The 18373-nt window shown below is 33.8% G+C and overlaps 1 protein-coding gene across 1 annotated transcript in view; it reads right to left on the bottom strand.

Annotated features, from left to right (window-relative positions):
* Positions 1–18373, bottom strand: part of SEMA3A (semaphorin 3A) — a 234677-nt gene that overhangs the window by 102367 nt on the left and 113937 nt on the right. Inside the window, exons 5-6 of the mRNA XM_027102735.1 lie at positions 9543–9636; positions 2140–2259 (exon numbers count right to left, since the gene is read on the bottom strand). Coding sequence (XP_026958536.1) covers positions 2140–2259; positions 9543–9636 — 214 coding nt within the window. The remainder of the gene's footprint in view (positions 1–2139; positions 2260–9542; positions 9637–18373) is intronic.

Below are 18373 nucleotides of genomic sequence, written 5' to 3'. Positions count from 1 at the left end.
ATTCTACTTCCTCTACCCCCAGAGGTGGGTATTTGACTATATGTCCAGTCCCTTTTGATTACCACAGTGTTTGTACTCAATCATGAATTATTTTAGGCATCATCTGCATTTAAAGGACAGCAACTGGGAAGTAATGTCAAACTGGAGAAAATTGGGAGAGCAGGAAATGCAGGAAACTGGGAGAACAGACCCTTTTAAAGACAAAGGGCTAGTTAAGTGACAAATACCACAGGAGAGGTTGTCTAAATGGAGACTGATAAAAAAAAAAACATAGGAAGTCATTAGTGGAGAAGCAGTTTCATGGGATCAAAGTCAGGTTGAAAATGGCTAAATCTGGTGAAAATGCTGAGAAAACAAGTTCCTAACCAGGCTATGGACTTAGACATCTAGAGACCTCGTGGTACACCATGATTAAAGGGAGAGTATGGATAGGGTAGACAAACATGTTTGCAGGTCAGGGAAGAAATCAGTGGTGAAGAAGAGATAAAAACAGCAAAAAGAGTAAATTGGGTAAATTTATGAAAAAAAATCAATGCAATTAAGAGCAAAGCAGTAGGGTCAAAGGTGGAAGTTAAGAGGCACATCATTTTCACTAATACATGAAAAATAACAGGACAATCAGAAATACTGTTACAGGAGGAATGAAATGCTGATTGAGGTAATTTGAGGTATGTTTTATGATTTAAATAGTCATTTTAGAATTGGGATATAGAAGAACAAAGACACACAGCTCATGGTCTCCTGAAATTTCAGCGAGGTTTTAGAGCATATTGTGATTGTTCTCTAACAAACCAGTGAAAGACAGAGGTGAAATGAATTTTGGGTACCCCCCCAGAAGTTCAGGAGAAGCAAGTGTGGCAGAAGTTCAAAGAGTGAGACAATCAAGCATCTTACTGAGTACATAGATGGACTGTAAGCCATGAGCTTCATCCTTATTAATGAGGCATGTAAAACCAAAGGAGAGTTCATGAATGCAAGATTAGAGACTGGGAAGCTTTATTTTATAGGACTGAAGGCAGATATAAATGGAGATCATTATTTAATAATAAAAAACAACCATGAAAATATGGTGGGGACGATTATAAAAAAATCTTTGGTGAATGCATAAATGAATAATCCAAAAAAAAACACCTCTACACGGAAGATTATATAAGGATTATTTGGTTCAAAATCTGAATGAAAATAGTATTTATTTATTTTTGGCATATAAATTTTATAATTTTCTCCTATGGTAAATTTATTTATGTATTAAAAAGAAAAAGAGAATTAAAAAAGTATCTGCCTTGCAAACTATAATATATTGAGTGGATAAGCAACAAAGTCCTACTGCATAGCACAGGGAACTATGTTCAATATCCTGTGATAAACCATAATGGAAAAGAATATGAAAAAGAATGTGTATATATATATATGTATGTATAATTGACTCAGTTTGGTGTACAGCAGAAATTAAAACAACATTGTAAATCAACTGTACTTCAATAAAATAAATTTTTTAAAAAAGTATCTGCTTCATCAAGTATGACACTAGTGACTAAAGGTCAGGAAACTGGGTTCTTGCCCCCAAACTACTATTGGGTTAGATGTAATCTTAGATAAAATATTAATGTTAATTTCCCAACCTATAAAACAGGAGAAAGAATTTTAGGAAGATTAAAGGAGAATCAAATGAAATGATACAAAATCCTTTCAAAAACACTTTCAATGTAATGCTTTTAGCACAACAATTTTTTCAAACATTTAATAACTTATGCTCTCAAGGCCACATGAGAGGTGTGGAGGAAAAAAAATACTACATCATGAGATTTGTTGTGGTGTCCCTGGAAGACAAGACTGGTAAGTCATCTTATCTTTTTCCACTGCCTCCCTTCCGTAGCTCCAGCCCAGATCTATTTCTTTCCATAGTTAACTACTGAGAAACTTTAGTTTTGGCACAAAGCAAATATTTTCTTAAATTTTTAATCTCTCTTTTCTCTTTTTGTCCCACTTTCTCACACACACAGCCGTGAAGTCACCACCATGAGTTTATCTGCACACTAAATCTCAACTCACGCTGTTTGTACCGTATAAGGAAAGCTCTCCACTGACCTACTATAGATGCCCGTGTTTTGTGCCTGCATTCTGGCACGCACCACCTACCATTGAGCCACCTGGAATCGTGCTGCTCTGTCCTGATTGGGTGGTGGTGCCCAAGAGTTCGGAAGATAGCAAAGTCTCGCCCCATAAAATCAGCTGCCGTTCCAGAGTATAATTCTCCATCTGTGTTGTGACAAAATAAAACCACATACACATACTTTAATTCAATTGAGGCAAGAGAAACAAAACACACAAAATACAGGTTTCATGTTAAGACCACGCTAATGCTCTCTGCATCACTATGCAAAGCTACTTATGTTTATCCTGTGTCTTTGTTGAAGGGAGTATCTCACTACTCATTTAGCACTAACTCTGAAAAACTGAGTAAAGTATGATTCAGTGCACATTACTAAAACATGAACTTTTATATTTTCTATTATGACCAAAGACAAAGTACAAAACACAAATTATATGCGTCACATTGTCTGCTTTTATACGTTTCAATCTACTATGGTTCTAATATCTTTATTTTTTAGGGTAAAGTCTCATTGCAAAATCTTGCTTATAGTTTTGATTTTAATGGAAATTAACTTTCTAATACACTTCCTTTTTAGTGGGATCTAAATTAATGAGATTTTGCTATAATTTGGAGAAGACTAATATTTTCCTTGCCAAAAATTTTTCTTGCCTTTCATTTTTTAGTATATTAAGTGGGAAAAATGCTCTAACTTGGTATGAGCTATCATACAATCCAAAAACAAGTCCACCACATAGTTTCAGATATAACAGAAATGTGTTTGAAGAAGGGGGTATTTTGATAAACACAGGCCATAATCACTACAGCTCAAGATTCTGTTGTGCTTTGACTCATTTCTACTTAAGTTGAATTAACTCTAGGTCAGAGTTTAATAATGGGAGAATCATAATCAGAAGGTTGGAATAGAAAGGAAAAAGAAATAAGGAGAAAGAGAAGTTAATATTTACTGAATACCATTTGTGCTTGCAGGGTAGTCAGGTGCTGGCTTGACACTTTCAAATTATCTCATTTAGTTCTGTCAACAACCCCATGACGTAAATGTTATCCCTATTTTACAGCTCAAGAAACCCAAGGTTGCTCAGCTAATGACTAGGCAAGTCAAGGTGAAAGTTCAAACCCAGGCCTGTTTAACCCAAGCCTCTTATACTAAATATATACCATACCACCGTTCAATAAACTGAACTTTGTAAAAATGACGTTTTCTTTCCTTTAAACAAAAAGTGCCTCATATTATTCCATCCAGAAAATGCATTATTGCCTGCTTGCTTACAGTGAATTATCAGCAAAACAAAACAACAATAAATGTAACATTTTCTCCAAATAATCTACCATAATGACAGTAAAACCTATTATCTTGTTGATTATTTGGATATGCTAATGTTTCTGAATTCACTGACTCGAAAAATACTCAGAAAACAAAGTAGGCATACATAAATTATAACTTAAAACATTTGTATACCACTATAATTTCCAAAGGACTTTCTTGTATATCAATCAGAAACTTTCTGTGCATCTTCAGTTATCAATACCTTTGGGAAAGTCTAATTAGTCTGATCCTTTATGTGTTATCTTTGTTCACACCCACAATTCTCACTTGCAAATAAGGGGCATTGAAACAAAAATAGACCTTTTCAGTGGTCCAAACTAAATTAATTCCTCTGGTAGAACCTCTGGTTCTCTCATGTGTTTGAAGGTACCAGGCTTTGGAAAACTTCCAAAGCAGTGCAGAATAGCTACATAGACAGAATCACTGAGAAACGCCAAGTTATAACTTTAAATATTAATAGAAAGACACCTTATCTTAGAGACTGAGTTTTTTAAAACTGATCACTTATTTTGAATTGTTGTGAATCAAGACAAATAAAAGTAATGGTCTGACAATGTATTAAGTACAAATTACTAGCTAAATGGATGGTACTCATATGACACCATAAATTGCCATATTATGGTATCTTTGGGATTCAAAAGCATCTTGTCTTCTCTTTACTTAATTAAAGATCAAGTTGCTCAAATCTGACTTGCTCTCACCATAATATGCTACAATAATGTTCTATATGCCCACAAGGTAAAGAAATAACCCTTTTCGAAAGGCACAAAAACACTATGAACAAGCTATCTGTAAGTTTCAAAGGTACTTTGAAACATTTTAATGCATATGGTCTACTTAATTTTAACCTATAATCAATCACTGTAACATTTTTATTAAGGTTGAAACCTTATCTTTTTACAAATAATTGATTGATAGAAGTGATGAATTTTTAAACTTCAGGTGAATGAGAGAATGTTAGTTAAAAGCGTGTTGTGAATGCAGCCTAAAATCTTCATGTCAATTTCAAATACTTTCATGTTGGAACACCTGTACAGGGTGACCTGTATCCTCTTTACCTTGAAAAATCAAAAGTATTAAATTACTAGTTGAATCTCATTGCCCCCTCAACCACATTAGGTGATGAAAATCATGAAAGGCGAAAACAGAACAACCGAAAGGTGAAAACTGAGCAATTTCATATCAGACTGTAGCCAGACCATGCCTAACAGTAAGTATAATCAGAAATGGAAGAGTAAAGAATATCATCAGTTAATTGCTTTTTTCATTTAGCCTTTTCAGTGTGTGTAAAATTCATAATTACGGTTGCTATTATATGTAAACTCTATTCCAGATAGAGTTGAAATAACGAAAACTGTAACCAAATAAACATTATTTGGATATTGATAGGTATTTGTTTCTCATATTCATTTGTTTAGCTGTTTTACAACATTCCCACATGAGGAACGCAAAAAACAATATAAATGAAGGCAAAGGCAGAAACACTGATTTTCTGTCACTCAGAGAATGTAGAAGAGTTAGAAGAGTTCATCAGTAGAAGAGCTAGTGACTGAATTTATTACTAAAGACAGAATTTATAAAGAGTTGACTTAGAAACCAAAGGAAGGTTGTAGTTAAGGCACCAGTTGCCTCCAGTCATAGGAAATTACCTCCTACTCAAATATTATTTTTAGCAAGAGTCAACATGATATCTATGAGCTGGAGGGCACTAGATGATTAGGTGGGCATGAGGGCACATTCTCATGTTGTCAATGCTCAATATCACTAACTGTTCCTTTACACCAGGCCTTAGATCAGATTTTCTGCTCAGATATCTATAGGGTTCTTATCCAGGATGACTCCTCCAGAAATTGTATGACGTATTTTTTATTTGGCCCAGCTGTATAGGTGGTAGAATATCCTACTCTTGCATTCTCTTTAAGCAGATATAAAATAACAACTCAGACTATATTTCATTTAATGTAATTGTGTATTCTACCCTGTATTAAAGACTTATTACATTCTTTGGCTATCTGAAATGACCCGACAATTTCTGAGTTTAGGGCTTCCCTGGTGGCACAATGGTTAAGAATCCTCCTGCCAATGCAGGGGACACAGGTTCGAGCCCTGGTCTGGGAAGATCCCACATGCCACGGAGCAACTCAGCCTGTGCACCACAAATACTGAGCCTGCACTCTAGAGCCTGTGAGCCACAACTATTGAGCCCATGTGCCACAACTACTGAAGCCCGCACGCCTAGAGCCCGTGCTCTGCAACAAGAGAAGCCACTGCAATGAGAAGCCCGCACACCGCAACGAAGAGTAGCCCCCACTCGCCGTGACTAGAGAAACCCCGTGTGCAGCAACGAAGACCCAACGCAGCCAGAAATAAATAAATAAAATAAATTTATTAAACAATATATATATATATCTGCGTTTAAGCAATTTACATACCTTAGTTGGCTTATATTTGGAGAACAAATATATTTTTTTATTTTTTTAAAAAAGCCCACTTGCCAAACTTCTTTTGTATGTTCGAGGTCCTTTATGAAGTTATCAAATTATGCATGTTAATTTTCCAATTTTATGACCCTAAGTATACGTAAATGTTAGCTTACAATGATTCAAATTGCATTATGGCTAAGATACATACTTTTGGGTTTTCCCATATATACTAAGTTACTAGTGAAAGAAAATGTATCTGTCCAATTTTATTAAATTGATGGTAGAATAATATACTCAAGGAATTGTTATACACATCAAAAAGTGGTTGTGGATACTCTGTCCAACAAAGTTGTTAAGTCTTTCTACAAAAGTACCATATAGGCAGTTTGATGTCTCAAAAATAATACATAAATTAGTGCTGAGATAAATTAGTGCTGACAGATGTAACTAACAAGCTAGAAATTGTCAAATATGAAAGTTGCTCTTTCATATTTGAGTACAGTGCCATTCTTTCTGAACTGTAAGCTTTCTTAACTGTCTCTAAGGAAAGCATTCTTTACTGAGATGAACAAAAAGTTTAGTGAACTGCATTTCCACCATGGCAGCGTTACCTGAGAAGCATGTGTTAAAAACACAAGTTCATATGTACTCTGTACTTTCTATTCACAGCTCAAAATGAAGTAAAAATGTGGCTTAGATCAGTTAATGTATTGGATTACAATTCCTAAAAAGGGTGTGGTGAGAAGAAACAGAAGGTGGAAAAAAAAAAATTTCCTGATGAAATCGCAGCATTACTAACACAGGTGTAAAGTGTATCATGGATGTGAGCAAAAATCAAACAAACCTAAAGACCAAGCCATTATGTTGTTAACACCTTAAGCAAATTCCACTCACAGCGTAGCAGAGTAATTAGAAACAGAGGGAAAAAAATATGTCTCTCAAACACACACACACACACACACACACACACACACACACACACACACACACACACACACACACACACACACACACACCGACATGGCATGGATAAAAGCTACTTCTTGAGAGTAGAAGGGTATGGGAATACTTTTACAAGCAACCTTTTCTGTAACAATAAATATACTGGCTTTGTTAATTCTGTACTTTTAAAACTAACATTTTTTAAGTAGTTGTAAATGATACAAAATTAAAAATGTAAAATTTAGATATTACCAAATCTCTCTCCTAGCCTCCCTACAAAAAACCTCTATTACCTGTTCCTCTTTTTTCAGTTTCTATTTCCAAATATATGCCAGAAATATGTACGTACCCAAATGTAGTATGCTATTACATTGTCTTATTTAATTCTCACAACAAACTAGTGGAATTTGCATAGCCATGCCATTTTACATACACAGAAACTGAGGCTCAGAGTGGTTCAAATAATTTCTCAATTATAGTTAATTAATTTGGGGAGTACCTTTAATACCAAGTGAGAGCATATTCTAATGTCAAATTATGTTCTTTCCTGACGCATGGCGGAATTATAGCAGAGTTATAAAGAAGCAAGTAACCTCAATAAAGGAAGTCACAGCTTTTGAATTAAAATGGTGCTACAAATATTTTGAGGGATTTTACCAGGTCTAGTATGGCCTGCTCATTTTTCCGTATCTTGCTATTCAACTGATCCAGAAATTAACTTAAGTTGGCTTTAATAATCTCCTCTGTCAATAAGCACTAAATATCTCTGAAAATTATTCAATTACTTTACAGTACTGGCTAGGTGAGATCTGGCCTTTCATTTAAAAGCTGTTTCTCTGAAATGCCTACCGTTCTTTTCTAGCCATACATCCTCTCCTTGACTCATGCAACTTCCCTCATTCTCTTTTCCTTTTCACAAACCTATACAACTGTTTCAAGGAAGTTCTAATATAAAACCAAAACTGCAGCGTTTCATATTCTTTGTGGACATTGTGTGGCTGCACGCCATATGAACTATGTAATACTTAGTTGTCATCATTCTTTCTCAGTGGAATATTAAAATAAATAAGCAAACCCTACTGAGAAACATACCACAAAATAAAGCTGCTCTAGGCACACTTTTACATACTGTTTTTTTGAGGAATATCTATCTTTTTTCGTTCAGTATGCAATTTAAATAAGTATAGCCTGCAGGTTCAAACAAGATAGGACTCCTCCCCTTTGTTTAAGACAGTTTTCAAATTTCTGTGTGTGCACTTAAGGAAGTCATCCACACGTAATCACTAGGCCATCTGCGAATAGGAAAATTATAAGTGTGTTACATTTGCTGCATTCCTTCAGGTCTTAAACTTTTGTTAAAGTGCTCCATAAATGGATCAAATGGACTGAAATTGTCTACATTTCCAAAGCAATAGAGGAGGTAATTCATGCTGTAATGGTTTTATTCTTAATAGTAAAAGGATCAGTGAAACAGCGATAAACACTAGAGAATACTGGAAAAAATATATTTTCAAGTTAATGCTGTAGCCAGTATGACTAGCCTTAGTTTGTTGAACAGAAAAAAGACTATTTTTTAAAATAAAAAGGCTAAACTTTATGAAATTATTATATGTCAAATAATAGCCTAAATTTACCTTTTAAAAATCTACATGTATTATTCAAAATTTTATTAGAAAGTTTACACCTGAAAAGTTTCACTTATTATTCTTTTGTGTTATCAAATAATTACTTTCTATATTTTATAAAAAAGAAAACAAAAGGAAAAAGAAAAGGAAACAAAAAGCTACATAATTTCTCCATGATTGTATAAAAACATATATTCAGGAGTAAGGTAATGATCCAGAATCTTCCGTACTTTAGGTTGCTGGCATACTCAAAAGTTAAAACAAGAAAACAAAAAAAGAAAAAGAAAAATTGTTTAATGATATATCACTTTTTGTGTATTATTTAATCCCAGTCCAGAAGTGGTTAAAAGAATGTGGAAAGAATTCTCTATTTTTCAATACAAACTAAAGTTTTCTCCTTCTGCCTACTTCTATCTTCCTCTTTCTATCCTTTTGAACTATGGCTAAGCATTCACCACCTATCTGCAATGCTGAAGTAAAAGAAGAAAGAAGAAAACTAGAACTAGGAAGATGGCTAAAGAAAAGGGCACAGGAAATGCATAAAATGTTTTGTTAGATTAAAAAAAGAAGAAGAAGCCCTAAAGTCAGAAAAGATGAATACAGAAGGACTTTGTCAACTCAAGGTGACACAAGGGGTCTCTGTCAATTGTACTACCATTTAGTTGCATTGTGCTGATTAAGCTGACCAAATGCTGAGAGTGTGACAAATCTTCAGACTACAATTAACAACTTGGAGTGAATCTCCTTCTTTCCTTCTGACCTGTCAAAATTCCCCCTTGAAACGCCTCTTCCCAAAAAATGAGAATCAAAACCATATTTTTACAAAACAAAAATTGTAAAGGTCTAGGGGGATGTATAGTGATTGAGCAGCCAATTTTAAAGATACTATTAAACCATTCTGATTAAAAAGAATCATAGACTAGATAGTACAATAATCAAATCAGCATTTAGTGTTTCTTCTTCATTTTCAAAATATTTGAAAATATCTCAACTGACATACTCCTAAAATATTTTATGATTAATAATGAAAAATCTTGGTATATAACAAGGAACATGCAATCTGGCTATTATCTACAGAAAATTCACTGTTTAGCTGACTGTTGACTGAGTACCTATTAAAAGAGATGCCGTCAGCAGTTTAGGGTCATATGGGCTCTTCCCACGGCCATTTTCAAAATGTGAGTCTTCCAGCTTAAAAATGTTGTCCTGTAGAAAAGAAAAAGAAGAATTCAATTTATTTATAATAGAAAGTATTTTTAACATGCCAGTTAATCAGAGAGAGGTTGAGTATTCTTCTGCACTATCAAGGTGTATTATTATTTGTGTAAACTTTAGAGATGCCAGAATAACTTAAGGGGGATAAAACCTAGCTATTACTAGACAAATATCTATTTAACTTGGTGATTTTTAGTAGCATTTAGCATGTTGCAAGCAATAGTGTATAAGTGAACTCTAAACGACAAGCACGCTATGATGAGTGATCATTTTATCACAGAGCTATGCTAAGAGCTACCCTAATGGCTCTTGAAAGAATGTTAAATTTAAACAAATAACTCCTTTACTTCCTTCACATAGAGAAAAAACAACAACTCACTATATTAGATGTCTGCAAGAAGATACGCTATCTCACTTCTCTGTATGTACTTTCCAGAAGGAAACAGTCATAGCAGTCACGTCCTCCACTCTGTCATTCCTACGACTTTGATGCTTACAAGCTCCTCAAGCATTTTAAAATTACTCACACCTTGGAAGGTGGAAGGTGCCTGAAACTATCCTTATCAATTTCTCTAAGTGGGAAATATCAAACTGTTTATTAGGATGGGTGTGCCTGGAGATAGTGTCCTTAGGACAACAAGCACAGAGGTGACACATTTTTATCACAGGGAAGTCTGCTCAGTTGAGGCTCAAGCACCCAGAAACGTAAGTGAACATTTGACTATGGTAGAAAGTGTGCCAGAAAGCACTGCAACAAAATCCTTAATAAGGAGATAACTAACTCATGCCTAAGACACTGTCCTCAGAATGTGAGGCTTCTATATGACAGTGGAATAAACTGGGGTATCTCTGAGCATTCTTTTCAGAACCAAGTGCTCTGGAAATTAATTAGGTCAGAATATGTATGCATTTTCCAGCAGCACATTAGCTTGTCCACAGACTGAAATAAAATACCTTTTTTGGCAATTTCTCTACTATTCACATAAAAGCATTTTCTATATTCTTAGGATAGTAAATGGTGTTCATTTTATGGCCAATATGGGTCACTTTATTTAACATTTAATATCTCTGATGGAGCTAATGGCAGAGTTTCAAATTATGACTCTTAAAATTCATTTGGGTTAGGGAAGAAGAGTGAAAAAGGAAGCAAACCAAAAATGTTCTCCATCTTTAACTACTGTAAGAATTACCAAGTCTCCTGTTTGCTTGCAGTGATTCTGTACTTGGTAAATAGCTATCCCCTAGCAATGATGGTTCTTTAGCTGAATTCTAAAATTTACACTGTGAAAAATTTACGGGGTTTCTCAGAATTGTGCTAAGTTGTAGTAGGAAGGGCAGTGAGTCAGGAGTCAGGCCCACTTGGGCCAATGATTAGCTCTGGTTCTTTGGTGGCCAATTAATATCTCTGAGCCTTCGGTTTCTAAAAGTTAATGTTGATAAGGATATTTAATCTCAAATGTTTATTGTGAGGATTAAAGAATTGAAATAAAGTATTTTTAAAGCAACAAAATAAAAAACAGACACTATTTTTATTCTATTAATACTGCTCATATTACTGCTACAAGAATATGAAAATTTAACACAAGTTGTTACCATTGTTGTAAACTTTCCTACCAGAACTTGAAAGAAATATTACTTAAAAACAGTTACATAAGTCACCAAATTATAAACTTATTTACAAATACACAATTGTCATAGACACTTGAATATTAAAATTATAATATGAAATTTATTGCCATATACTAAGAAGAAGCATAGAAGAAATTTTAAGAAATATTTAGATAAAAATTAGGAAATAATCCAAAATAAATATGCTCAGTAGATGATATACACTCTACTGCCACAATGATAGAAAATATTAAAATCTGTCTATGTGACTAGTCCTCACAGGTTAGAGGAAGCATCAAGGAGAAGTGGTGGTGTGGCTGAAAATATTGTTAGGAATATTAGTATAAATTTCTTGTCCTCATAAGACATTTTACAATACTGACAAAGATAGAGGAGCTATCTGTCAAAGTGTGAGACACATGATGTCTGGGATCATGTATTCACGTTAGTAAGACAATGCCAAGGTATATGAAAAGTACTTGAAACCTCATGTTTAACATTTGATTTACCAGGTAAAGGATTAAACTTCATAGGAAGAGGGGTTAAGCATGTCAGTTACAGTTTAAGAGAAGATGAAAAACTATCCTTTGTCATGGTGTCAGGTAATGTGTTCAAAGCTGGCCTCCTTTTTCCTTTCCGTCTTTTTTCCTTTAAACGGAACTCTTGCCCACATTTCTGGGTTTCTACAGTGTAACTATTCTATATTCTTATAGGATTCTACTGAAGGGTAAAAGATTGAATTTCCTTTCCAGCCTAGTGATATGGGGCCTGGAATAAATATAATTTGCTTTCACAATAGGGAACTAAAAGATATTTCTTACATAGAAATGTTTGTAGTGTAAAATTCATACCTGTTACACATAGTAATGGAGTCTAAGGCTGTTGAAATCAGACAGAAATGGATACTATCCCTGGCTGTGCCTTTTATTATCTGGGCCTCAGGCAATCCCTAAACCCTTCTGAAGCTCAGTCATCTATAAAAGGAGGATAGGAAAATCTCATAGGGTTGATTGGGAATATTTACTGCAATAATGTATATAAAACAATACTTAGTATGCCCTCAAAAATATTAATTTATTTTTTCATTGTTTATAGTTACCAAAATAAGATCATTCTTTCCTATACTGATTAATATCTCTCAAGCTACAGTGGAAATGCCTGCCTATATATTCATCAGTAGAAATTAAGACATATGTTTAAAAATATGTAAATACTTTGGACTCCCAAAATGCACTGAAAATTGTTCATTTCTATAGCTAGACCACAGTCCAGTTCAAAAGCTTTTCTGACCAAAAAAAACCCATTAAATATAATATGTACAGGAAGCAACCTAAGCGTCCATCGACAGATGAATGGATAAAGAAAATGTGGCACATATATACAATGGAATATTACTCAGCCATAAAAAGAAACAAAACTGAGTTATTTGTAGTGAGGTGGATGGACCTAAAGACTGTCATACAGAGTGAAGTAAGTCAGAAAAGGAAAAACAAATACCATATGCTAACACATATATATGAAAAAAAAAAAAAAAAAAAGGTTCTGAAGCACCTAGGGGCAGGACAGGAATAAAGACGCAGCCATAGAGAATGGACTTGAGGACATGGGGAGGGGGAAGGGTAAGCTGGGAGGAAGAGAGAGAGTGGCATGGACATATATACACTACCAAATGGAAAACAGCTAGCTAGTGGGAAGCAGCCGCATAGCACAGGGAGATCAGCTCCGTGCTTTGTGTCCACCTAGAGGGGTGGGATAGGGAGGCTGGGAGGGAGACACAAGAGGGAGGAGATATGGGGATATATGTATATGTATAGCTGATTCACTTTGTTATACAACAGAAAGTAACACACCACTGCAAAGCAATTATACTCCAATAAAGATGTTATATATATATAATATGTATAAAAATTCTCAATTAAAAAGGGCTACCATTTAATATGTCTGATGAACTTAATGTGATTGAGAGACACCAATATTGCTGTTTCTGTTATCTAGTGCACGAGACCTATTAGATGTGTGAAAACACTGACCCCTTGGAAAAGAAGTCTATGTTCATATAATGGTACATTCTCTGTTGTCATACGTAGCATATCACGTAGACAACTGTCTGGCTGTACTTGGAAGACTTTTTGAAATCTGATTGCTACTCAATGATTTTCTGTTTTAAAGAGTGTTAAACAGATCACATATGCAAGTAATAAGACCAAAAATCTTAAGACCAATGTATACAATTAAACCACATAGCTTATATTCTTACTTGGGCTGAAATACTTTTCATTTTTAGTAATACATGAACAGAAATCTAGCTGCATGGATTCTAATTGCTTTAGCAGATACTGTGAGCAAATCATATAAGTTATTGTGCCATATTTTATTACATGATTGCATCAGTTTTCAGCAACTATTTTTAGCTTTCAAGACCACTCTTTCCCCTTTGTCTTCTAGATTTCCTGAATGTTATTAGACTGCGGTGAGGTAAGACATTAGAGGAAATAATAACTGTGCTAATGTCTAATCCAAAGTTTTATAAATTATAAACCAGTGGTGACATCATGGCAATAAATTTCCTAAATCTCAATCTTGTCCAAGTAATAAATTTAGGGAACAAAGCTGCAATTTTAGTTGTTTTAATGATTAAAACATAAATGATGTTTGTAAGAAAGAAAAGAAAAGAAAATCCTATGTATATGTGATAGAATAACCATTTGGGGTGGGAAACTATATAAACTTAATCAAACCCAATACTGGGACAGTATTTTAAAACATACATTATTAAATTTTTTCAAATTGCTCTTTCTCCTCTCCTGCTCTTTACAAAGATACTTTGTTTGCCAGTTCTAATGAATTATCAAGTATTCCTTGGTCACACCATATTTTTCTCATCTCTGCCTGAACTATCCCCAGCTCACCCGTCCTCAACCCCAGGGTGAATTTCCTTTCCTTTAAGACTAAATTCAAAAGTTACTTCCTAGTAGAAGTCTTCAGAGCTTCCTGGATAGTTTATTAATTTCCTTTGTGCATATCCTAATTAACAATAGTACACAAGCAATGACAATACTGGGTAAAACTACTGGCTTCAGCAATGAAGGGACGTAATAGGATCTCATAGGAAATACTGTGACATACTATATTTTACCCAAAGGAGATCCACTTGTGGATAAAATTCATCCGGATTTACTTCTCCTAAAAAGGTGACTCTAGATCTATGCTGTGCAATTCTAATAGCCATGAGCTGCATGTAGCAATTTAAATTAATTAAAATTAAAAATCCTATTTCTCAGTCACACTAGTTATATTTTAAGTGTTTAACAGTCACATGAGATTTGTGAATACAATATTGCACAGATGCAAACATTTCCACTGTCAAAGAAGTTCTACTGGACAACACAGCTCTAGATCCTATTCCCTTAGCAGCAAAAGAGTAGAACTGAAAATTAGAGGCCCTCTAGGGAAAGAAAATTTGTCTTCAGAACACAATCACAGTAGAAAAAGTTCATGAAATCTACAAGGAAAGATTATAGTAAAATCACTAGTTTTTTATTTTTATTAGCTAGGGATTATCCTAAGTAACTTTTAATGGCAGAACAGATGAACAAATACATGTCCTGTATTTTTTTATATGCCATCCTTCTTTCATTCAAATTACTTTTCCCTAATCTATGCAGGCAAAAATTTCACTCATTGTTTAAAGCTTAAGTCATAATACCAGTCCATTAAATGTTCATTACTTTTCCCCAGCAGAAAAAATATTTTCTCCCTGGAACTTGTATAGAAATCTATTCATAATCTCTTTGTGCCATTTGTTACCTTCAATCAACCTTGCTATTCAATAATGCACATTTTTCTTTTCTTCCTATTAAATACTTTTGAGGCGAGGGAAAAATCTGATTCATTATATTTCTCCCAAATACTAAGATAGAACTTTTCACTGAGTTAAAGCTCAATGAAAAAAAGAATGAATAAATGAGTGACTGTGTGACCGAGTGCACTAGAGAAAAACTATATCCAAGGAATAGCAAGGACATTGCCCTGGACTCTAGGAGCTAATACTTCAAGGATATGACACAGATATGAACACAATTGTGCAGTAGAGGCCAGACTACAAAATTTAAATATTAAACCTAGCTTTAAAGTGAGTTTTAAGAAACATGATAATCTTTAATTTTTTAGTGTTGTTATGTGTCACTATTAATAGATTATTGATACTTGTTATACACTTCAAATACGAGTTTACTCTTACTATAAAAGACAAAAAATAAAATTTAATGACAAAGAGCATAACGTTACAATCCCTTTGCTTTTACATCCCTGTTCCTCTTTAACTTTCATTGGACCTTGTAATTCATCAGTTCTTATTAATATTAAGCTTGTTAATAAATATTACTCCTTTCAATACAGCCATTTTATTCAGGGAAAAGTTATCAAAATTGTCCTTTGTAGAAATTCAAAAATCTTCTTATCAATGTAATAGCTCCATAATTCCAGGATAACTGTTTCACCTGACCAGTTTTTACTTACAGAAATTACTCCATGTATCTCTGTGATGCTGGCTACTGGAACATCAAACTGGAGAAGCTGTTTGGGCTTTTGCCAAATACAATTTTCTACTTATAAAATATATATAACTTCTTATTGGGATTTGCGCTTCTATATTTATTTTAGAAACTTTCTAATTTACATGTTTTCTGAAACACTATATAAATATTAATATGTACAGTAAATATATATTGATCTGTGACTATGTAAGAATTATGTTTGGAATATGAATGTGAAAGGTCTAATTAATTCAACGAGCAAGAAATTACAATAAAAAGTACATAATAATAATATTATATACATATGCTATTACAATGTTTATAAAGTATTTGGTAGCTATTTCACTTAACACTGAACACATACTAAGTGTTAATAATGTCCTAAGAGTTCATCTATGTCTTTTCACTTAATCTTCAAACAACCCTACTATTATTGTGCCAGTTTTACAGATGAGAAGCAGAGACATTTTCCATTTAATACTCGAAGTCATAAAGACAATAAATGATGGAGTAAGAATTTGATAACAGAACTCTTTCCAAATCCATGTTTTTAACCACTATATAAAAAAGTGGGCTTACCATAAATATTACGTTAAAAAAATAACTGCATGAGAGGTACCCTATGATAGTAGAAACTGGAAACTACAGGAGTTCAAAGTGGGGATAGATAATTTTATGTTTCAGCATATAAAGAAAAGCTTTATTTGATTTAGTCCTTTAAAAATGTATTTTGATGGGAGGTGAGTGTATCTGGGAGTACGCATGTGTGTGTTTGTGTGTTCATTGGTTATGGGTGCAGAGGGCCAGAGGAGCTCATAGAGAGAGGGCAGAGGAAAGCACAGATGCAGGTTAGTCCATCTAGAGGAAACAGCATGAACAAAATCCCCTCAAAATAGATATAATTCATATGATAAGTAACATAAAATTGAGTTTAGACAGTGAAGACTGTATACATATATTAAGAGATAAGGTGGATAAATAAATTTGAAATCAAACTGTGGATAGTTTCCTGTGCCAGAATAAGCAATTTAGCATGCATTCATGACACGGTGATAATTTTAGCTGGAGAACAATAGCATCAAAGAGGTGCAATATTATGATGAATCTGACAGTGATGCATAGGATGATTTAAAGATACATGAGCCTTGTGACAGGAAAAGACCTACTGCCATAGCCTGGGGAGGGGAGAATTAGCTCTTCTTACACATTACGGCAGTTTAAAGGAATTTTTTATGTTGTGTGTTACGATGGTCAAGTCATTTAGCTTCTTTGTATTTCACGTTTCTTAACTTCAGCTGCATCAGAATTCCCTTTAATACTCCAGTGAAGCTATGGATTCTTTGTTCCAGAAAATTGAAGCTAAGCATACGTATGTTTTATAAGCAATCTTTAGGGTTTATTGACTTTATGTAGTCATGGCAAGAGTTTCCAAATCAGCTATTCTACAAAGACCTTTCCATTTCTAACTTGGTATGATTCTCTCATCCTATCCCTCTGAATCTGGACATTTGCTTCTGTTGTTCTTTGGCTCTGTCCTTGAACATAATACAGGGATTATCCAGACTTTTAAAACCCATTTTCATTTTCATTCTCTACATACTATTATTTGGTATTCATTTATTTTTATAAATTCAGCTATTGAACTTCAGCCCCAATCCCTCTGCTATTCTAATCATTCAAACTTGGTTTCCTGGCCTGTATGAAATCTTCCATTTTCCATGGTTATTTCAAAATTGAGAGCTATTAAGAGGCCTTGGCTCTTCAAAAGAATATAAGAGCAATTACGAATAATAAACTTCATAAAAATTAGCCTGTCAGAAAGAGTTATTTAACAATATACATTGTGGGAAGATACAAAAGAAATGTAACCCTGGTATCTGTCACTGAGGGCTGGGAAATTTAAAAAGTAGTGCTATGTGAATAAAGCAAGTATAATTTTCTGCCCTGATTATAATATATTAGCCCTGTCTTTGATTTCACTACGATTGCAGCCATACTACATTAGAACTTTATTTTTCTCTACAATCTAATAAAACATTGCTGCAAGTAAATGACTGACTGCTAATTGAAAAAGAATCTCAGTGAAAGATAAGCTCAAGGAAAAGCTATATGCTTGTAAGGATTTTTAGAACTGAGTATACTAATACCTTCTTCTCATATTATTGATAATTAATATTTTTGAGTAGTTTTAGCTGCACAATAATTACAAGATTTGGTTTTAAATCCCAAATGTAGTCATTTGATGCTAAAATGTTTAGAGTCAATAATTATAATTATGCTTATTCAATAATTGCCAATACTTTTCAAATATACACTTTGGAAAGTAAATTTTTCTCAGCAAAAGCCAATTATACGATAATTGTTTTGACAAAAATATATTTTATTAAATTAAATAAAAATATTCCAGTTATATAAAATATAGTCCAATTTAATATTCATAATATGTGATCCCTTTCTAGTTACATCTATGCAGACTTTTTTCACTGAATATAATTTCTGTTCCTGAGAAACTCTGAGGATCCAAAATAGAAAGAAGGATAATATCATCAGGGTACACAACATTTCTATAAAGTTTATCTCTAGAT

The sequence above is a fragment of the Aethalodelphis obliquidens genome, unplaced genomic scaffold (genome assembly GCF_003676395.1).
Source record: "Aethalodelphis obliquidens isolate GAN/ISIS:26980383/991018 unplaced genomic scaffold, ASM367639v1 scaffold5, whole genome shotgun sequence".
In the NCBI taxonomy this organism is placed as follows: Eukaryota; Metazoa; Chordata; class Mammalia; order Artiodactyla; family Delphinidae; genus Aethalodelphis; species Aethalodelphis obliquidens.
Note: the sequence above shows the minus strand (reverse complement) of the source record. Positions and strands in the feature narration are given on the sequence as shown.